The 19,532-nt window shown below is 43.7% G+C and overlaps 1 protein-coding gene across 5 annotated transcripts in view; it reads right to left on the reverse strand.

Annotated features, from left to right (window-relative positions):
- EMCN (endomucin) overlaps window positions 1–11,964 on the reverse strand; it is an 83,969-nt gene extending 72,005 nt beyond the window's left edge. For all 5 annotated transcript variants that reach the window (XR_013345880.1, XR_013345877.1, XR_013345879.1 and 2 more), the window contains exon 1: window positions 11,839–11,964. Coding sequence is in view for 1 of the 5 variants with exons in the window: in XM_077815073.1 (XP_077671199.1) it covers window positions 11,839–11,923 (85 nt within the window). In the remaining 4 variants the exon portion in view is untranslated. The remainder of the gene's footprint in view (window positions 1–11,838) is intronic.
- Between the last annotated feature and the right edge of the window lie 7,568 nt (window positions 11,965–19,532).

Consider the following 19,532-nt stretch of genomic DNA (forward strand, 5'->3'; position numbering starts at 1 on the left):
TGGGTGCCGTGCTCTGACCTGTGTAGTGGCACCGAGACCACTTAGAAATGAATGAATCTGCTACAGCCATAGCTAACAGCCCTGTGCCTTTTAGCTCTTGCAGCAGAGGCTCATGCATTTAGCTTCAGAAGTCCCAGGTTCAATCCTGCCCGCCTACAGCCGGTGTCTGTCGGCATTACACTAGCAGATTAACTCACTTTCATCTCTAAATTCCTATGACATTACAAAGTAGGTGCAACTATATCACAAAGTTGGCATGCTTATGAAAAGGGGTTTATCGGGGTACCTGTATGTAGTGTTTCAGTTATTGGCAGCATACCTCTAGTACTGCATTATTCTGCAAGTATTTTAATACCAATCTTCCTCTTGATATTCACTGGAACCCTCATCAACCAACAGCTTCAAACGGAATCTAGTAATTCAGCAAATATATTTTCTGCCACCGATATCATCTACACAAATACAGTGATATACTATAGCACCCTTCTGTTAAAAGAACACCATTCCCCAAAAGACACTCTGAAGTTGCATTAATATAATAGGGTGTTTGGACAGCCATCCTTTTAACATTACAGTGATATATTTCCAAGGCTCATATGCTGTGCTACAAGCTGGAGCTAAATTCTGCAGCAGGGAGCCCTGGATTCTGCAGGCTTGGATTTCCACGGCAGCCCTAAAGCAAATTTTAAAATTTTAACTTTTATTGAATCCCCTACGAAACTGAATAACTACCGTCATTAAAGTATCACCAGTGTCATTTACTTAGATATTCAGTTCAATTGCGTGAACGTTCAATTTTCATTGTGCTGCAGCATTTTGTATTCGCGTATAGGAGAAGCTGTCAGGGAGAAGCTGAAAGTTTTGTCAGCTCTGAGAGGGCTATGTGGAGCTTTTTGGCATCTGGGAAAGTAATTGGGCCAGAGGGCAGTTGAAGCTATAGGCATGGCTGAAAGGATGAATCTCCTCTTTCCCTTCTTCTCTTGAAGGGTTTGATGTGATCATTTTTGGGGATGAGGGGTGTTGACTTTCTAGTTCCTTGTTAGCAACTAGCTTTCCCACTGCTTCTAACAACAACTTTTCGCTTAAATGGCCAGCTTCAAAACAATTAGCAACATTGACATTATTAGATGTCCAAGTTCAATCACGCTGAGAATATGGGTAATGCCCTTAGCCTGAAATCATCTCTCTGAGATATCTACAGGTATTGACATATAATCACTGTATTTGTTTACACTGCAAATGTTATCGTCGCAGCCTTAAAGGCTAAGATTTATTTATTTTTTAAATAAAAGTCAACGTTCTGTGCTGGGGGGTGGAACCTGTGGCAAATTCTGCAGCCAGGAAGTCCTGGGATATGCCAGACTGATTATTTCTAGTCATTATGAAGCAAAAAATTCACATCTCAGACCAGGAGGGTAATTACATTATAAAATTGTATATAAATTATTATACAGAAAAGAGCTAGATTCTTTGGCCAGGAAGGCAGCAGATGCTAACCTTACTGCCACTGTTTTCCCCAGCTAAAAATCAAGGATTTTGGAATGTTAGTTAGTGTTGCCTCACTAGCCATACATGTCAAGCCCAAATACGAATCCCTTTGGTATATTCATATTCTGCTAAAAATGATAAGAAGAAAGAATTAACGACTCATTACGACAACCAATGGTTCAATTAACTTAACCCTAATGCTTGAATTGCACCAGTGTTCTTCAAAAAAGCTTCAACTCTGTGCTCTTGAGATGTTAATACAAACTGAATGTTCTCTTTAAAAGGATTAAATATCTTGTAGGATAGCAATGCTGGAGTATATCTCCCATGCTGGCAAGATGCACAATTTCACTAGAATGATAAGGCAAGGCAGAAAGGCTACAGAACATGTATGTGATGAGGAAATACCACTCTGTATTTGCTCCTTGCTCTCAGCCACCTGCAGTGTGCTGCTATCTACAACCTACAGCAAACACACCAGAACATCCAAGTGCAAGTAAAAATGAGATTAAATGTTGTTTTGAAAATACTTTGTTAACACATTGGGGTGGTGGGGGGTGGAGGGGGAGGGAAGGCTGTGATACAGGTGAGTCCTGTCTGTTTTCTCCTACAGTCCCTGGAGCCGACCAAGTTGCCCATCTTCTTCACCACAGATTAGACTAATGGTCACATCCCCTTCCTGGAAAAGGAACATTGTCCCTCTCAGAGTCCAATTCTAGGCCTGAACCCAGGAATAATTACCACAATTCCATATTCAGCAAGCTCCTCCAAGTCAGAATTCTCCCCCGCCCTCCGACCCCAAAGTAAAGCAGGTTAAAATGCAGCAGTCCTCCAGCCCTGCACTCTGGAGCCCAGCTCCAAGCCACACATCCAAGAGTCAACAATTCCTCCAATTACTATGCACCTATTCCAGGGCCTCCACATCTCCAGCAATTCTCCATGCTTCTTGCAGCTCTTCTCTCACAGCCCTCCACTCAGCTGTTCTGCAAGAGGGCTCCCTGCAGCATTCCACTCTTCGGGTCTCTTTGTTTGGAGTCCCACCCCTGCTCATGGGAACCTCCCTCCAGAATCAACTCTCTGGTGCCTGGGCTCAGCCTGCACTGAGTGAGCTGGTTCTTCCCCTTTATCGAGGATTCTCTGCACAAGTCTTCTATTCAGCAGGGTTCCCCCACTCTGGCCAGTTCTCTCCAGCAACTCCTATCCATAGCACTGTCCCAACAGTGTTCTCACTGAACTTCACCAGCAGCTCTTGACTACTGTTCTTTTGAGTCTCATAGAGCTCTTGACTGGCAACTGTCACCAGCGCCTTACTGCTCCTTCCCTATTCCCTTTTCACAGTTGCTGCCTGAGTCTTCATAGAGGCCAGGTGCTCTCTATCAGGCCTAGTTGGGAAGGACCTAACCCATCACAGGAGAACTGGACCCATTTCCTCTTTAGGGGGCCTTATGCACTACTGGAGCAATTCAAATGGCTTATATCACAGCCCAGGATCTGGCCCAGGGATTCCAATACCCCAGTTTAAAAATGGGATACCTGTTTCCTTGCATGCTGTTCTGTTCTTGGGCTTGCCAAGTGCAGATTATGGGATTTTATTAGAGCCTGGCCTAGACTCCTGACTTGCTGTATGGAAGCAACAGTTCCTACATATCCACTGGGCCAAGTTCTGTGTCAAATGACACCCCTTGCACTCCTATTGAATTTTGACAGTTTTGCCAAGAGTTTTAGTCTGGGGAGAATTTTTCCAGCAACAGCCATAGTTTTACAGCATCCCAACCCTGACATACCTTTTTCCTAACCAATTACAATGTACATTTTTAAACATGGTATTTATAAAAAGTAGATGATCAGTCTTAAATTTGCTTCAGCATAAAATTAGAAATTCACTGCAGTACAAAATCAGTAACATCTCTCTGTGGGTTGATGCTCTGTGGTCTGAACATTCTTTAAACTGTAATGATAGCTTCACGGCAGAATGTCACCAGTTAGAACCTTCATTAGTCTAGTCGGAGACAGTATGTCTGGAAAGAGTTTTGTCACTTATGTATCCACAGATTTTGCAGAGGCTGGAGATAAGCATGTAGGTAAACAGAAGGTCAAACACTGAGCTTCTTACTCATTCTTTAATTAGGAAAAGCTTATTGAGTTCAGTGGATATTTTTTGCCTCCGGATTTGGTCCAGATATAGGAGACAGAAAAACCCAGAAAAAAGGACATCAAAATCATTTCAAGTGAGAAAATGTATGAAAGCAAGACAGCCTCTAGTTTGGTATTTTTAATATTATACGGTGTCGTGTTTGCAGCCAGAGGTGGCTGAATTTAATATTCCCTAAGGATCCAGCTTCCATTTGTTCTGGCTGCACATCATGCCCTGCTCACCGGTCAAGTGAGCTATTTCTATTCTCAGCTTGTGTTTCCTTATCTTATCCACCTGCGTTGAACCTGCCTTTGTGTTTGGGAGTAAAACATACTACAGAACAGAACAAAAATTGTAAGTTTACCTTTGAAATCCACAAGCCATTATTGGCCCAACATGAGACAGCAGTAATGAGTCAAAGGAATGTGTCGGGAGGGAGAACCCGACCTGCCCAGGAACTAAAGCTCAATTAAAGGCTAGAGTAAATTCCATTTACTGCAATTGGATGTTTGAAAATGTCCATCTTGCAAATTGATTTCAGATGTCCCCACCTATGAACAACCGGCAAACCCCAAAATGTTTAGAGTGTAAGTTCAAGTTCAGTTCAGATAAGCATCCAAAATTCAGCAAATTACCCAAAGCCTATTCAATTTCTTGAGCCTGCAAAACTGAGCTGATGAGCTGATACAGCATTTGAGGTCTGAACCAAAACAGAGGGGAAAGGGACACAGAATGGGAAGAAAACATATTCAAGTGTTGCAATAGCTCAAAAAAATGGTTCCCTTTGCATCTAGTTCCTAAAACAAATGAAGGTTTGTGTATATGGGGACATGAGCGAGGGAAGGAGAGGAGAACAGTTTGTCCATCGCTTCTGGCTACAATTAACGATACTTACAAACTCAAAGCACATCTAAATAGAAATGCAAACAACCATCACTTGAAAATGCTCCTGTTAATTAATATCATTTTGTCATCATCAATTGTCTCAAGCTGCAAAGCTGGAATCTGGCTGTTTGGTTTGTCTGGTTATAGAGATGGGGTGACCCACAAAGCTCAGTAGTGTTCAGATCTGGGGGCTTTGGTTTAGGTTCATCTCATTTAGGGTTTGACACAAAGCCTAATGAAATCAATGGAAAGACTTCAAATGACTTCAGTGCCCTTTGGATCAGGCCTGTAGTGCCAAATTCTGCCTCACCACTATCCCACACACCTGCCCACCCACACTAATTTAATAGTACCTTTCTCCACCAGTACTCCTGTTTGTTTCGAATGCCTGATTTTGGCAGGAGTGCTTAGTGGGCAAAGTGCTACTCACTGTCACAAAGAGTCACAGAATCAGATGCTTAGTGAATATATGTACTGTGCTTTGAAGAAGATATGCATTGTAGAAGGCTAGGTATTATTCTATAAGCACATGCTAATGCCTACACTCCACTGAAAACAATTAGAGAACAAGCTTCACTTTAGTCTTGGTTCATTTCTTCAGGAAAATAAATCTTGGTGTTGACTCAGAAGGTGTATTTGATCATATCAAAGGTGGGGACCATTGAATTGTGGAGGTAAATGCATGGTTATGCAGGTGCTGTCGGAGAGCGGGCTTTGGATTCTTCGCCCATGGCATGTTGTTTCAGGAAGAAGGATTGCTAGGAAGAGATGGAATCCACCTAATGAAGAGAGGGAAGAGCATCTTCGCTGGCAGGCTTGCTAACCTAGTGAGGAGGACTTTAAATAGGTTCGCTGAGGGATGGTGACCTGAGCCCGGAGGTAAGTGGGATACCCGGAGGAAACACAAGGAGGAGGATGCAACAGGGGAGGCCTCCTGATTCATACTGAGAAAGTAGGGCAATCAGCGAGTTATCTTAGGTACCTGTACATGAACGCAAGAAGCCTGGGAAACAAGCAGGAAGAATTGGAAGCCCTGGCACAGTCAAGGAACTATGATGTGATTGGAATAACAGAGACTTGGTGGGGTAACTCACATGACTGGAGCACTGTCATGGATGGGTATAAACTGTTCAGGAAGGACAGGCAGAGGAGAAAAGGTGGAGGAGTTGCACTGTATGTAAGCGAGCAGTATGACTGCTCAGAGCTCCAGTACGAAACTAGAGAAAAGCCTCTTGAGAGTCTTTGGGTTAAGTTTAGAGGTGAGAGCAACAAGGGTGATGTCGTGGTGGGCATCTGCAATAGTCCACCAGACCAGGGGGATGAGGTAGATGAGGGTTTCTTCGGACAACTAACAGAAGTTTCCAGATCACAGGCCCTGGTTATCATGGGGGAACGTCAATCACTCTGACATCTGCTGGGAGACCAATACAGCAGTGCACAGACAATCCAGGAAGTTTTTGGAGAGTGTTGGGGACAAATTCCTAGTGCAAGTGCTGGAGGAACCAACTAGGGGCCATGCTCCTCTTGACTTGCTGCTCACAAACAGAGAAGAATTTGTAGGGGAAGTAGAACTGGATGGCAACCTGGGCAGTAGTGACCATGAGATGATCGAGTTCAGGATACTGACAAAAGGAAGAAAGGAGAGTAGCAGAATATGGACCCTGGACTTCAGAAAAGCAAACTTTGACTCCCTCAGGGAACTGATGGGCAGGATCTCCTGGGAGGCTAATATGAGGGAAAAAGGAATCCAGGAGAGCTGGTTGTATTTTAAAGAAGCTTTTTTGAGGGTGCAAGAACAACCATCCCAATGTGCAGAAAGAATAACAAATATGGCAGGCGACCAGACTGGCTTAACATAGAAATTTTCGGTGAGCTTAAACACAAAAAGGAAGCTTACAAGAAGTAGAAACTTGGACAGATGACCAGGGAGGAGTATAAAGATATTACTCAAGCATGCAGGGGTATAATCAGGAAGGCCAAAGCACAATTGGAGTTGCATCTAGCAAGGGATGTGAATGGTAACAAGAAGGGTTTCTACAGCTATGTTAGCAACAACAAGGTGGTCAGGGAAAATGTGGGACCCTTACTGAATGGGGGAGGCATCTTGTGACAGATGATGTGGAAAAGGCTGAAGTACTCAATGCTTTTTTTGCCTTGGTCTTCACAGACAAGGTCAGCTCCCAGGCTGCTGCACTGGGAAGCACAATATTGGGAGGAGGTGAGCAGCCCTCAGTGGTGAAAGAACAGGTTAAGGACTATTTAGAAAAGCTGGACATGCACAAGTCCATGGGGCCGGATCTAATGCAGCTGAGGGTGCTGAGGGAGTTGGCTGATGTGATTGCAGAGCCATTGGCCATTATCTTTTAAAACTTGTGGTGATTGTGGGAGGTCCCGGACAATTGGAAAAAGGCAAATATAGTGCCCATCTTTAAAAAAGGGAAGAAGGAGAATCCAGGGAACTACAGACGACAGCCTCACCTCAGTCCCTGGAAAAATCATGAAGCAGGTCCTCAAGGAATCCATTTTGAAGCAGTTGGAGGAGAGGAAGATGATCAGGATCAGTCAACATGGATTCACTAAGAGCAAGTCATGCCTGACCAACCTGATTGCCTTCTATGATGAGATAACTGGCTCTGTGGATATGGGGAAAGCAGTGGATGTGATATATCTTGACTTCAGCAAAGCTTTTGTTACGGTCTCCCACAGTATTCTTGCCAGAAAGTTAAAAAAAAGTATGGATTGGATGAATGGACTATAAGGTGGATAGAAAGCTGGCTAGATTGTCGAGCTCAACAGGTAGTGATCAGCAGCTTGATGTCTAGTTGGCAGCTGGTATCAAGTGGAGTGTCCCAGGGGTCTGTCCTGGGGCTGGTTTTGTTCAACATCTTCATTAATGATCTGGATAATGGGATAGACTGCACCCTCAGCAAGTTTGACACTAAGCTGGGGGGAGAGGTAGATATGCTGGAGAGTAGGGATAGGGTCCAGAGTGACCCAGACAAATTAGAGGTTTGGGCTAAAAGAAATCTGATGAGGTTCAACAAGGACAAGTGCAGAGTCCTGCACTTAGGACAGAAGAGTCCCATGCACTGCTACAGGCTGGGGACCAACTGGCTAAGCAGCAGTTCTGCAGAAAAGGACCTGGGGAGTCTAATGGATGAGAAGCTGGATATGAGTCAAGAGTGTGCCCTTGTTGCCAAGAAGGCTAACAGCATATTGGGCTGCATTAGTAGGAGCATTGCCAGCAGATCGAGGGAAGTGATTATTCCCCTCTATTCGGCACGGGTGAGGCAACATCTGGAGTACTGCATCCAGTTTTGGGGCCCCCACTACAGAAATGATGTGGACAAATTGGAAAGAGTCCAGTGGAGGGCAACAAAAATGATTAGGGGGCTGGGGCACATGATTTACGAGGAGAGGCTGAGGGAACTGGGCTTATTTAGTTTGCAGAAGAGAAGAATGAGGGGGGATTTGATAGCAGCCTTCAACTACCTGAAGGGGGGTTCCAAAGAGGATGGAGCTCGGCTGTTCTCAGTGGTGGCAGATGACAGAACAAGGAGCAATGGTCTCAAGTTGCAGTGGGGGAGGTCTAGGTTGGCTATTAGGAAATACTATTTCACTAGGAAGGTAGTGAAGCACTGGAATGGGTTATGTAGGGAGCGGTGGAATCTCCATCCTTAGAGGCTTTTGAGGCCCAGCTTGACAAAGCCCTGGCTGAGATGATTTAGTTGGTGTTGGTCCTGCTTTGAGCAGAGGGTTGGACTAGATGGCCTCCTGAGGTCTCTTCCAACCCTAATCTTCTATGATCCCATAGCTCACAGCTCTTTGGCTCAGTTTCTCTCCCAGCTGTCCCTCCCTCCCTGTTAGCTCTTTTCCCCAGGTAATAGGTAGTTGGAAGCATGATGAATCAGCCCAGGAAGCATTTCTGTGCTAAGGTATATGTATATTTTGGTGCAGATGGGGATAGTGGGAAATGTGGTTAGGCGAGAGCACTTTAATTCTAGAGTCAAGGAATTCCCAAGTCCACTATGAAGTTTGGGATTCAGAGAAGCCTTTAGACTAGAGTTGAGTTGTCAGGAAGGTTCTGGGGCTTTTATTTTGCTATCAATGGATCCTGAACATTTCTAGATTCATCCAGCCTCCAATAATACGCTTGTGCATGAGAGTCCAAAGAATTTCATATCAAAACTCTATTGGAAAAATTTTAGGAAAATATTGCTAGCTCACAGACTGAATTTAGATCCTAAAATTTTCCAGTCCTGTGGGGGCTGCCAACTTCTCTCTCTCTTTGTATTTGTTTCTTGCAGGAGGCTGAGTCCAGTATTCATCAAGCTGCAGTTAATCCCTGCAGGCTAAGGAAGATGACAACTATATGTCCTTTTGGGGAGAACATTCGAAAACACTGCAGATCATAATAGTTGCATCTGTATGTGTGTATGTGTGTGGAGAGGTTCCAGACAAATCCACAAATCGCAAACATTTCAATGGGTGTTGAGCCCAAAATGCACAATTTGGATGCAGTTCCAAACTTCTCGATAGTGTTGGGATGGGAGTGTTCACCTCTAGGCTATGGTTTGGTTGAATCTATAATTTCAACTAAATATAATTCTAAAATATGACAGTGCCTCCTATTAAGTGGGACGAAGTCTTTTGCCAGAATGTGGGAATATTTACAATCCATTGCACAAAAAGGGATGCACACAGGACTGTATAGTTTTGAGATGCATTTGAAGGCACGCAACACACATTAAGATAGGGAGATGCAAAAAGCGGCTCTGTCATTTCCTGCCTCCATTGGTAGTCAATACCTGATGCTTCAGAGGGTGATGTATGTCCTCCCCATACACCCTATAATGCTCCCAGACAATTGTGAAAGGCCACACATTATCTGAAGATATGAGAAGGGGAGACCATTGGAAGTCTTCAGGGTATGTCTAAAGTGCAGCTGAATGGAACACTCCTACCCTTGGCAGACACTCAAGATAGCGGAGGTGGAGCTAGCTTGCTAAAACCAGCCGTGTGGGGTTGCAACTCAGGGCCCTGGATCTGAGCTTGAGTGGCTAGTCAGAATTTCTGCCAGAGCTGCAACTTCCCACTCTAGCATGAGCCCCACCACCATGAGTCTTTCCACCCAGGTCACTGCTAGCTGCAATGAAAGCATACTCTCAGAGACTAGAGGAGCAGCCAGTTAGCTTTGAGAGGGCCACTTACTAGGTCCCTAAGATGGGGAACATATGTCGACTGACTTTAAAAAAAAAGTGAGGTTGCCTTTATTGCATTTTACTTAAAGGGACACTGTCAACTTAAATCACAGTTACTGCCCGACATTTTTTACCTGCTGTTGTGACAAGGAACACCTAATCAAATTAAATTAAAGGAAAAATAACCCTCAGTTTTCTCAGTCTGTTCACTTTGAGCATTTGACAGAACTTTGTGCGTATAACAGTTTCACTCTCCCCATATAGTCTCTGGGTGGGTCTTTCACACGGCAATAGGAGAAAAAATATTTTTAAAAAATAGGAAAGTGGGATTATAAAATAACAGAAACTAGCAGGGGGATTCAGTAGGAAGTGTTGTACCTGAATTTGCTCATCTCATTTTTTGAAACTGGTCAGATTTCAAGTTAACAGTGTCCCTTTCAATAGGATTGTGTCAAACATGAGGGGATTCCTTTCTGTCCTCCACAGATTATCAATTTATGAAGTTTTCCAGCTCCACTCACGTTTCATTTGTATGGTAGAGATGGAGACATATGCTTTGTATTTTTCCACCCATGGTCTTCCTCTTTTTCTTATTATTTTACCAGTGGAGTTTCAGCATGTCTGTTTTGAGTTTAAGATTTTTATAACAGAATAAAATAGTTACAAGCAAATGACCATAACTTGATGATATTGGCTAATTCAGCGTGATGAGCACTACCCAATCATTCCCATTCAGCGACAGGAGAGGTGTTAGGAAATGCATTTGACAGAAATCGTAGCTCTCCTTTGCATCCCCTTTAACCTGTGCATGTTGCTTTCTAATAAGCTTTTACAAACAGCACCGCTGAGCCTGCTCCTACTGAACTAATCCCTCCTTGCTTTTCCAAAGACCTGCAATGAAGTCAAGGTTTAACAATGGCAGGAAGGCTGCTCATTCTAACCCCAGCAGAGAGAGCATAAATAGCAGCCCAAACACGTACTTACAGAGTTCATACTGACCTGGCAGGGTTTGAAAAGCAAATTTTCCTGTAGCAACAATATTACCTGTCAATCTCCGTCACGTTTTTAACAGCAATGAGCCAGAATAACAACACAAGTTACGCCACACAAGACACACTTGTTTATTTGTGCATCAATTTCTAACATGTAACCCAAGTAAAAGTTTGAGGACACAGTGGCCTGCAATTACTTAATCCATTAATAACAGAGTTTCTATTCACTGGTTAGTAGCCAGTCACTGAAAGCCATCTGCTCTAATGATATCTGTAAAAGCTATGACTACAGATCTGCTGCATAATGGGCCAAAAAATTGGAGAGACAAAATCAGCTTTGTTTTCAAATTAATCCTTGATAAAGATGATGAGATGATAGTTTAAGTTGTAGTTGCTTCCCACGCTAATGAAATGTAATTTATTCTGCTTTGAAAGTACACAAACTTTTATGCAGAAAAACATTAGAAAAAGCAGGTCAATGGCCATTATGTCACCTAGTATCATCAAGTATTTGGAGACGGGAGTAACTTTTTCACATTGCAGAACTAAAACACTACTGCCCTGGGCATTGTGGGATTACACTGGAGGAATGTTACAAGTCTACATGTATTTGTGGTCAACATACACTGGCTTCTGATAAGCAGACTTGGCCAAATTCATTGCTAGTGTAATTGCAGTGAAGTCAGCAGGGTTACACTCGGACACACTTTAAGTTCCCCAGTGTGTTAAATGGTATTTTCAAATCTGACAAACATTTCAAATCCTTTTAAAAGTCCCCAAAAATATATTTTTCACAGGAGAAGAGGGAAAACATTTTTTGAGTAAATGGCTTTTCCCAGTTGCTGGGTGCTTTTAATCCCTCAGGTCTGGGAGGCTCATGACAGCTGGACAGAGATAGGCCACAGAAACTGATCGGTCAGTAGGCTATTTCACTATAGACATTTAATTCGATTAAAAACCAATGCCCTCCTTGCATTCCTCCAAATGCAGTTACTCAGCCCATACACGTGGGAATGAACGACTGAGCTGCTATAGTACAGTGAGGTGAAGCCTAGCAGAAACCCATAAACGGTGCCCAGGTGCACTTAGCTGCTTACCAAGAAAGTCAGAAGAGTGACAGAGAACAGTGCACTCTTACCATTTGCAGTGCAGATGCTGAACACGGCCAGGGAGAGGAGGGCAGCTCCAAGCAGCTTCATACTTGTAATCTGTAGCATGGGCATTCCCTTGCAGAGCCAGGCAGCGTGTTTTCTCTCTCTGTGAGGCAGGCCCTAATTAGTAAGTGGAAAAAGTGTGCAGAGACTGTGCAAAGTCATTGCCCATTCCAGCTTATTTTGGGGACTTTGATAAAGAACAGAAGGAAACGCAGCATATTCCCTCCGAGAGTTCAATACAGAGGAGACTTATTGTTTCAGTCCTTACAGGAACTCATTTCCTTTGGCAGTCAACTGTGTTTTTGTTAATACTTTATTTTGTGTTTTTTTCAGCCCAGAGGCCAGGAAAGGTTCTAAAGAGAGGCAGATCTTTCTTTAGAATGGTGTACATCAGACCAATTTTTTGTAACATATTTTGGATGTTTTTAAAAGGGGACACTTAATAGTGATGGTCCAAACAAGGGCCATTTTATAGCAAGGTATTGAAATACAGAGCAAACTGCAATTTAATATAGTCTGCAACTGAATAAATGGTAATATTGTAAGACAGAAAACCTTGGAATTCCAACTGCATGGCCAGAGATGACTCAGAATCAACAGTGAGCATGAGGTGGCCTGGCATACAGTCATTGCAATCTCCCACAGAGAAGGGAATGCACCATGAACCCAGAATACCTTTCCCTTACCCCAAGGTTATGTCCCAAGATGGGAAGATCTAATTATGAAATGCAGTCTGAGTAAGTCATACTCAGCATTTGATATGAAATGGCAGGTCATTTTAACAGCCACATTCCATAGCCAGAAGGATAGGCATTTGGACTGCCTATGAGAAACTTAGATTGGCTAACTCCCATTCTGTACTCCATGCAGAAGCATTCAAACGATCCTTGGTCAGTCACTACTGATACGGCTGGTCATAAATGGGCTAAAAAAACCCTTCAGTTTTTCTCTAAAAATGTTGAAAATTTCAAAACCAGCTCTAACCACTGCATCCAGAGTCGGACTCATAGTACCATGAGGTATATTCTTGTTCTGCTGTACAGTGATTTCTAATCTTAATTCACTGCACCGTGTGATGAGACTATATCCTTAAAAGTATAACTCTCTACCAGGCTTTCTAATGAGCTAGAGTCCTCCTCTACTTTGACCTCCCCTCCCCCTCCTTCTCAAAAGAGACCTTGGTGGAGCTCTGTGATACAGCCATTGGTGCCAGCTGGCAAAGGGTTCAGCAAACTGTGTGCCAGCAACTCCTAACAGGCCTGACAAACTCACTACTTCTAACACTATTTATAGTATTTATCCTGCAAGTGTCTTGTAAGGTATCACATGAAAGGCGGTGAGACACACTGTCATTAATATCATAGTGCAGTGGTTCCCAAACTTGTTCTGCCGCTTGTGCAGGGAAAGCCCCTGGCGGGCCCAGCCAGTTTACCTACCTGCCACATCCGCAGGTTCGGCCGATCGCGGCTCCCAGTGGCCGCAGTTCACTGCTCCAGGTAAACAAACCAGCCCGGCCTGCCAGGGGCTTTCCCTGCACAAGTGGCGGAAGAAGTTTGGGAACCACTGTCCTAGTGAAACGTGTGCATTGACACTATATGAGGAATTATGTATTTTCTACTGATATTATGCTTTCAAATACATATCCAAGGGAGAAACATATTTCTTCCAGACTGGAGGGAAGGTAGTTATCACTCCCATGTGTAAATTAAGCATTGTGATCCAAACACACTGGGAGCTACATTTACAGGTGACGTAAACAGGAAAAACAAGTTAACATGGGGATGAGAGGGCAACATGACAAAGCACACTGGAGAACAACCAGCTGGAACACATTTCAAAGGTTTACTGAACTATAACAGAACATGTAAGGACAACACCCTGTTATTCAATTTACCGAAGAACACTCTTGGAGGAGGAGGAGGAGGAGGGTTTTTGATAATTTGGTTGTAGGTTTGACTGAAAACCAGCAAGTTCTGTAGAAAGGCTGAGGGTGCAAAACAGCTTTAGGCAAGAATTGTGGACTGTTAAGATGTAGTTTCTAGAAAGTGCATTATACTTTTGTTTTATTTGTACCCAATTCTGTTTCCATTACCCTTACTTAAATGCAGTGCTTAATTTGTGTCAGAGCTTGCCAGGGCTGAGCCCTGGCACCTCTAGGTTCGACAGTTAATAACTGTGTACCTCTGGGTTTGTCGTGTCAGTTATGAAAGTAAAAAAATTGCTTGAGCCCCAGCACTTCTTTCATTACAAATTAAGCACTGCTTAAATCTCTATCTTTGTTAATAAACTTATTCTCATGTTATGATAAATACATCTCAGTGCTTTGCGATTAAGCAAATGTGTGAAACCTGAGTTGTAATCTTCCAGCTGTGTGTATACTGTCTCATTAGGAGGCAGCTTACTGGGTTATTCCTTTGAATGGCCAGAGACGGGGACTAGATAGTACAAGGGAATGCTCTTCAAAGGCCGGTTCGGGAATTGGGGTGGACCTAATGGTAACCTGAAAAGCAAAATAGGACTGGCAGAGTCCTGCGAGAAAACCATGAGGAACAACTGACCTCATGAACTGCCTGATCTAATAATTAGCACAGCATACAGTAATATGTGGGTAATTTGTTCCTGCTGCTGGTAAAACAGGAAAAGGGGGTGGGGGGAAAGAGGCTCTACACATACGTGTTTGGTACTCATATCTTTTTTCATTTAGGTCTTATAAAACCAAAACTATACTCCAGTGCTCATAGTGCAACTACAGATTATTTTAGGAGTCCTGGGAGTCAGTACAGATCATCTTGTTTTTGTGCCCGGCCCAGTCCTCACTCCTAAGCACTCAGATACCACAGAATATGCTCCAAGGAGAAAATCCGGGATATATACCTTAACAAACTTAAAACTGCCTTTACCAAACAAGGACACTCCACCGGAGAAGTAGATCATATCATGAAACGTGATACCCAAATATCCCAAGAGAACCTGCTTCAATACAGAAATAAAACCCTCTATGACTGCACATTCCCAGACCTAGCACCCTACACTGGAACCCATACAGGGTATCAGATAACTAAAACCCATACTCAGTGGGGATCCCAACCTGAAAGAAATCTTTCCTGGACCCTGACTTCTGGCCTTTACCTCCCCCTCGCCCCAACCTCTCCATGCTCATTATCAGAAGCAAGCTTCTCACAGACCATGACACACCAACTTGAAGCAGCACCAGACCCCACCAGAAGAACAGATGCAAAGCTTGCAGACATATCTCCACTGCTACAATGATCAACCTCCTCCCCCGCACAACACACCTTTCAATTTCAATGGATCCTACACATGCCTATCCCAGCACATGGCTGTGACATTCAATACCTTAAAATAACACCATGGAACTCCCATATTCACCACTATGATATGATTAGGATATGTTTGGTACAATGCATGCTTTATGGGATATCATTTGAAAAGTCTTGATCTGTTGAACATTAATATCCTGTTTGATTGTGTGTGCTATCATTATATGGAAATGTATGAAGTAGTGCTGTATGCTCTCTGAAATATGTTGTGAGGTTGGAAACACCCACAATCAGCCTGTCAGGCACAACACTGGAATCCACTCTCCCAAGGGCCATCCCAGAGACTTATCAGAGGGAGCACATAGATAATGGAGACTGCGTGATCCCCATGTCACAGCAAAAGATCTTTCCAGCAAGCTGGAAGAACATATAAAAGAGGGGAACTGACATCATCACTTGGCCTCTCCCTCCCCAAACTCAACACCTGTAGGAATGTCTGGAAGACAAAAACTTTGAACTGGGGGAGTGTGGTCCCAGGCTGTGTATTGAAGATCTGTAACCTGCTTGTACTATCTATCAGGGTGAGACACTGCTTGATTCAAATCCTGTTTAGTTTGTAGAACTTACACTGCAAATTTATTTTTTGTTTCTTAAGTAACCAACTCTGATCTCTACGCCTGCTACTTGTAATCACTTTCCATTTATGTTTCTGTAGTTAATAAACCTGTTTTATATTTTACCTAAAAGAGTGTGTTTTGGTTGAAGTGCTTGGGAAATCTCAGCTCAGTTTACAAAGGCTAGTGTGTGTCCTTTCCACAACAAGGGAGGAGCAAACTGGATAATGAACTTACACTGGCCAGGCTTCTCTCCACTGCAAGATGGCACAGTTCTGGAGTGCAAGAATGGGGAGCTGGGGGAAATTGGCTGGAGTCTCCCTCTTAATGGTTCATGAGTGGCAGGGATATCATCATGTATCACAGTGTGTGTAAGTGCAGTGCCTATCAGATGAGAACAGCATCACAATGAGAGAGGAATACCCCAGGTTGGTGGGACAGGGGGCTCACCAGGCCCACAGTCCAGGTTGTACCCTGAGGACCCCGTCACAGTGGCATACCTCGTCCAGTGCACTACATGCCCCAACAACAACTAGGTGGATGAAACCAGACAGTCACTATGCTCTCAAACTCACAGAGAAAAATTATAGAAAAAAAACATATCATCGCCTGTGGGTGAACACTTTTCACTAAGTGCTAACTCTATATCTGACCTGTCAGTTCTCATCGTCAAAGGAAACCTGCACAACACTGTCAAAAGACGAGCCTGGGAGTATAAATTCATGATTCTGCTTAACACTAAAGCTACATCTACTCTGCACTTTCATTGGTAAAATTTTTGTTGCTCGGGGGTGTGAAAAAAACACACCCCAACCAACAAAAGTTTTACGGACGAGAAGTGCTGGTGAACAGCACTTTGTCGGCAGAAGATGCTCTCCTACCAACAAAGCTACCGCCCCTTATTGGGGATGGTTTTATTTTGTCAGCAGGAGACCTCTCTCCTGCCAACAAAGAGCATCTACATTGCATACCTTACAGCTGTGCCACTGTAAGCTGCACATTATAGACATAGCCTTAATATCATGGACTGAACAGAGACACTGGATTTATGGCTTATTACAACAATCTGTAACCCACTAATGCCCTCTTTTTGTCTGATGACTGCAGAGGTGTTAACAGGTCACTCTGTCTTCAATGGTCCCTTCCAATATGTGCTCACTACTTACTCTAAACAATCTGTTCCACCTTTCATTTTGCTGTGACTCTGGGAGTTCCTTTCCCAGACCTGAAGAAGAGCTCTGTGTGGCTCGAAAACTTGTCTCTCTCACCAACAGAAGTTGGTCCAATAAAAGATATCACCTCACCCATCTTGCGTCGTAAGCCAATAGAGAGTTTGTAAAATACTAGGTCTACCCCATATCATTTGATTAAACTTCTGAGGTAGCAATTAGACTTTCAGCTGATACCGAATTGTATGTATGCATCTTTATTTATGAGAAAATAGGATCAAAATTTCCTCAAAGTGACATGGGTATAAATGGAGTTTATCTTCCCTCAGAGCCTCAGCTGGAGTAATTCAGCATAGTGCTATTATTTTAATGGAGCTATGGCAATTGAGGATATGGTTCTTTGGCTTTGGTAGCTGCTCCAGACTTATACGGTGTAACCGAGAGCAGAATTTGTCTCTTTTTGTTGTTGCTTAGCAACTAAACCATCCACCGCTTGGCTGACTCTTGCCTTTCTGATCAGAAGTCACATTCCTGACTTGGAGAGGCAATGTGTTGGTTAACAACAAATATCCATCTAAACACCACAAGGAAAGGAGGAGGAGATACTTTTGGGTAACATGAGAAGCTGCATTCTGGAAGAACTATTAATACTGATGTGCTAATATTGCCACATCACTGATTAGACGCAGACTCAGACATGCTGACAGCAACAGTGGAGGGAGGGTGATGGAGAGAATGTGACTGGCTGCTTCAAGCTAAATTGCATGCTTATGGGTGGGGAGTCTAGAGAGCTGCAAGAGAAGTTATAAACAACAATTCAGGGGGAAACTAAATATGGAAGCTTACAGACTTATGTCATGTAAAGACTCCCAAAATGTGTTAATGAGCTTTGCATCCTGTCCTGAGCTAATGAAATGGGAAACAATGAGTCATTCTCAGATTCTCTTGTGATTTGAAACTCATGGAATGATGATAATCGTGGCTGTCTCAGAGGAAACAAAACAGAAGTATGTGTTTGGGCCAGGCCTTAATTTTCCAAAAAAGGTTGAATAAACCCAACTACTATCTTTCCAGACACAAATCTTGTCTTAGAATCATAGAATCATAGAATATCAGGATTGGAAGGGACCTCAGGAGGTCATCTAGTCCAACCCCCTGCTCAAAAGCAGGACCAATCCCCAATTAAATCATCCCAGCCAGGGCTTTGTCAAGCCTGACCTTAAAAACTTCTAAGGAAGGAGATTCCACCACCTCCCTAGGCAACGCATTCCAGTGTTTCACCACCCTCCTAGTGAAAAAGTTTTTCCTAATATCCAACCTAAACCTCCCACACTGCAACTTGAGACTATTACTCCTTGTCCTGTCCTCTTCTACCACTGAGAATAGTCTAGAACCATCCTCTCTGGAACCACCTCTCAGGTAGTTGAAAGCAGCTATCAAATCCCCCCTCATTCTTCTCTTCTGCAGACTAAACAATCCCCGTTCCCTCAGCCTCTCCTCATAAGTCATGTGTTCCAGACCCCTAATCATTTTTGTTGCCCTTCGCTGGACTCTCTCCAATTTATCCACATCCTTCTTGTAGTGTGGGGCCCAAAACTGGACACAGTACTCCAGATGAGGCCTCACCAAAGTTGAATAGAGGGGAACGATCACGTCCCTCGGTCTGCTCGCTATGCTCCTACTTATACATCCCAAAATGCCATTGGCCTTCTTGGCAACAAGGGCACACTGCTGACTCATATCCAGCTTCTCGTCCACGGTCACCCCTAGGTCCTTTTCCGCAGAACTGCTGCCTAGCCATTCGGTCCCTAGTCTGTAGCTGTGCATTGGGTTCTTCCGTCCTAAGTGCAGGACCCTGCACTTATCCTTATTGAACCTCATCAGATTTCTTTTGGCCCAATCCTCCAATTTGTCTAGGTCCCTCTGTATCCTATCCCTGCCCTCCAGCGTATCTACCACTCCTCCCAGTTTAGTGTCATCCGCAAATTTGCTGAGAGTGCAATCCACACCATCCTCCAGATCATTTATGAAGATATTGAACAAAACCGGCCCCAGGACCGACTCCTGGGGCACTCCACTTGACACCGGCTGCCAACAAGACATGGAGCCATTGATCACTACCCGTTGAGCCCGACAATCTAGCCAACTTTCTACCCACCTTATAGTGCATTCATCCAGCCCATACTTCTTTAACTTGCTGACAAGAATACTGTGGAAGACCGTGTCAAAAGCTTTGCTAAAGTCAAGAAACAATACATCCACTGCTTTCCCTTCATCTACAGAACCAGTAATCTCATCATAGAAGGCGATTAGATTAGTCAGACATGACCTTCCCTTGGTGAATCCATGCTGACTGCTCCTGATCACTTGCCTCTCATGTAAGTGCTTCAGGATTGATTCTTTGAGGACCTGCTCCATGATTTTTCTGGGGACTGAGGTGAGGCTGACTGGCCTGTAGTTCCCAGGATCCTCCTCCTTCCCTTTTTTAAAGATTGGCACTACATTAGCCTTTTTCCAGTCATGCGGGACTTCCCCCGTTTGCCACGAGTTTTCAAAGATAATGGCCAATGGCTCTGCAATCACAGCCGCCAATTCCTTTAGCACTCTCGGATGC

Source organism: Eretmochelys imbricata, chromosome 4 (genome assembly GCF_965152235.1).
Source record: "Eretmochelys imbricata isolate rEreImb1 chromosome 4, rEreImb1.hap1, whole genome shotgun sequence".
Lineage (NCBI taxonomy): Eukaryota > Metazoa > Chordata > Testudines > Cheloniidae > Eretmochelys > Eretmochelys imbricata.